This window comes from Notothenia coriiceps, unplaced genomic scaffold (assembly GCF_000735185.1).
Source record: "Notothenia coriiceps isolate Sejong01 unplaced genomic scaffold, NC01 NC01_scaffold00035859, whole genome shotgun sequence".
NCBI lineage: Eukaryota > Metazoa > Chordata > Actinopteri > Perciformes > Nototheniidae > Notothenia > Notothenia coriiceps.
Window position 1 is genome coordinate 3,879 of NW_011368560.1, and position 3,301 is coordinate 7,179.

The 3,301-nt window shown below is 40.5% G+C and overlaps 1 protein-coding gene across 1 annotated transcript; it reads left to right on the forward strand.

The window, feature by feature from the left end:
• Positions 1–484: 484 nt before the first annotated feature.
• On the forward strand, positions 485–1,754 carry LOC104963232 (chloride channel protein ClC-Ka-like; the record flags this gene model as incomplete). The annotated part of the gene is made up of 4 exons (XM_010791797.1): positions 485–534; positions 650–813; positions 1,402–1,533; positions 1,626–1,754. Coding segments are annotated over exons 2-4 (406 nt in total), but the record flags the coding sequence as incomplete, so codon positions are not given.
• Positions 1,755–3,301: the final 1,547 nt, after the last annotated feature.

The window sequence follows — 3,301 nt, forward strand, 5'->3', positions numbered from 1 at the left end:
CTATAAATCATAATTTACCCTTTGCAGCTGAACAGGGACATTGGGCAGCTGCCATTTGATGTTTTTCCCTTCATACATCCATATTTTACTGGGTATATATCTACAAATAACTGGGTGTCTGTTATCAATTTGTTTCTGTCCTTTGGGTTACATCTGTCCACAAATATTTCTTACTGTAACAAAACAGATATAAAATCATTATAATCACCAGTATTTAAACCTGTTCTGGTGTCTCATGAGATAAATTGGAACAGCTTTTATGGGATTATTTATTTATTTTTCTGCAGTATGGTTGATAACACCACCGTAAATCCTATTAAAATGCTGAGTAGCATGAAAATGTTTCTCAAAATGCTTTTCCACAATAAAGACAGATGAAGGGCACTTGTTCCTCCAAAGAGTTAATATTAGCTACCCTGTCAACTGTGACTGTTCCATCCCTTATATGCTAATACCTGAACAGAGGTCAGTGGAGGTACACCTATCTACGGGAACACATGCGGACAGAAAAAACACTTTCATTCCAAACAGAAGGTGAGTTTGCCTCTTTTTTATAAAAATACGCGTGAAGTAGTTATTTTGCATTAATTTTTTTCCCTATTATCATTGAATCATTGTTTGATTTAGCCCTTATTCTTCAAACAATTAGAACAACACTTCAAAACAAAATGAAAAGCCTGGATGAGGCTCCTGGGAGTGAAATCATCGGAGAGAACAGGGAGCGAGAAAGTCAATCAGAAACATCCCATAATAAGAGTCCGCTCCTTGCTGATCCATGGAAACCATGCCGACGGTCCCGCGCTACTGCCAAAGGTCAGACCAAAGTGGAAAACCATTTAAACAGGATCAATGCTGACCCAATCAATGCACTATAGAGGAGCTTTTTCCATGTCATCTTCTTGTGATATTGTTTGACCTTAAAGACATGATTCATATATTACTGATGAGTTCAGGAACATAGCAGTCAATGTGCTACAAGACTTCTAGGATATGGAAATGCTAATGAAATGAAGAGCTTAGGACAGACCGTGACCGTTTTTTCTCAATACGTAGAGCCTTTGTCTTTCAAATTCAATACAAATGCATGACTACACATATGCTGTATTTCCATTTCATACGTGTTAAAACATTTTAGCAGATATTTCCAATTAGGGGCTGCTTGTTTATATTTGTATTGATATTTGCGTCCATATTGAAAATGTATATACATACATTCTTGAAGCCCCTTTCCACTAGATACAATTAACTTGGTACAATGCTCTTGCTTGGGTTTACAAAATCAAGTTCTACATAGTCGTTTTGAATACATCTCTATACATGGTTTTTCACTTGATTGTTATATTTGCATGCCTCACAAATAAAACTTTAGGAAGACTAACCAATATGTGTGTGTGTACTTAGAGTGGCTGTTGAAGCTGAGGTGTTGTCTGGGAGCAGTGTGTGGGATAGAGTGGTATGGCTACGCTGCTCTAGGTGTTTTCACTGCCATCCTCAGCTTTCTGATGGACCTCAGCGTGACAAAACTGCTGACAGGTACACACACATGCACTCAATTACTGGAGACAATATAAATGAATGAGCAACACACTTGTCATATAAATGTTTGTCTTTCACTCTATTTGTAGCTCACCGGGGGCTTTACATGAAGCTGGAGGGCAACAGTCTGCTGCAGTTCTTCTGCTGGACTCTTTACCCAGCATGCCTCTGTGCTGTCGCATCGTCGTTTTCCCACAACATCTGTCCCTTCTCCACAGGTCTGTAACAGCCAACAGTTATGAAGTTAGTGACAAGTTAGCATCTAAAGGGCAAGATATTTCCCTTGGTGGACACCAAAAACCGAACAAAAAGCAGATTTGTCAGGTGGACGCCAACACCATTTCAAATTAATTAAAGGGGCCCTATTATGCACATTTTCAGGTTTCATAATTGTAATTTGTGTCTCTACTGTGAAATGTTTACATGCTTTAATGTTCAAAAAGCTCTTTATTTTTCTCATACTACCTGTGCTGCAGCACCTCTTTTCACCCTCTGTCTGAAACCAGAGTCCAGTCTTCTCTGATTGGTTAGCTGGACGGCTCTGTTGTGATTGGTCAACCGCTTAGAGATGTCCCCTTCGCCTATCACGTAAAATGTGTTGGAGCGCTAGCCAATAGAAGCACGTAGTGTTGTCACTTTGTTACGGAAATAAACAAAGGACTACAATGGAGAGACTTGTGCCAAATCAACTTCAAAGGTAATACTTAGTGAGTATTTTGTACTCACTTATGGCGCATTTCCACTGCAGGGCCTCACACGGCTTAGTACGGTATAGTTAGGCCTTGGTAGGCCAGGCTCACTTTATGCTGCGTTTCCTTTACAGTTTAGTAGCTGGGGTAGTAACTATAGTAACGCAGTGTAGGCGGAGCCGTGACGTCATCTTCAATGCGAAACACAAAACCAACATCAGCCGTTAGCTGTTAGCTCTCAGAGCTCACAGCTCCTCATATCTGTTCAGGAACTAGACAAAAGTTAAACAAGTACAAACCACAGACTGTCTGTGTCATGGCGAATACAGTCGCTGGTTTATTTATGTCTGTATAGGACTTTGTTGTGAGTGTGGACGGTCGGAGCATATACAGCGTTAGCTTAGCCAATCTCCATTCAGACAACACGCATTTTAAAAGGTTTTTCGCCTGCCGTCTTGTCTGCAGACTTGTCAAAGCATTAATTCATGGTTTTTACTAACGGGTATCAGTATGTTGTTACTTCGGCATCATTTTAAAACATGTATTACAATTAAATAGATGGTAAAATGGACTGATGGGTGGCGCAATGCGATTGGAACTCACATTGTACACCTGCATACGGCTTCGGCGAAATTTTGAATCTCTACCATAGGTACAACAAATCACAGATTGATTGTATTTAGGAGTAAAGCGTGTTTCAGGAAACAAGGAATAACGACGTATAGCGATTTTGAATTCCAACGATAGGTACCAACGAATGACAGATTGATTGAATTTGGGAGTAAAGACTTTTCAGTCAACACTATTGGTGTTTTATACAAAAAACTCACATAGAGTCACACCAATCTTGTCGGCGGGCGAGTCACGCAAAAAGCTTACGTGCCAAGGTATGTTTGTAAGAACGTGCAAGGTATGTGACACGACATTAAGGACACCCCGCAGGAATTTTTTGCACCAGTGCAGTGCACGGTATGACGGTTCGACGCAAGTGAGTGCGAGTGCACGTTAATGAACGTCGGGACGCAAGTGAGTCGAAGTTAACCTTTCTGTCTTAACCTGATGCCTCGATCGATGTT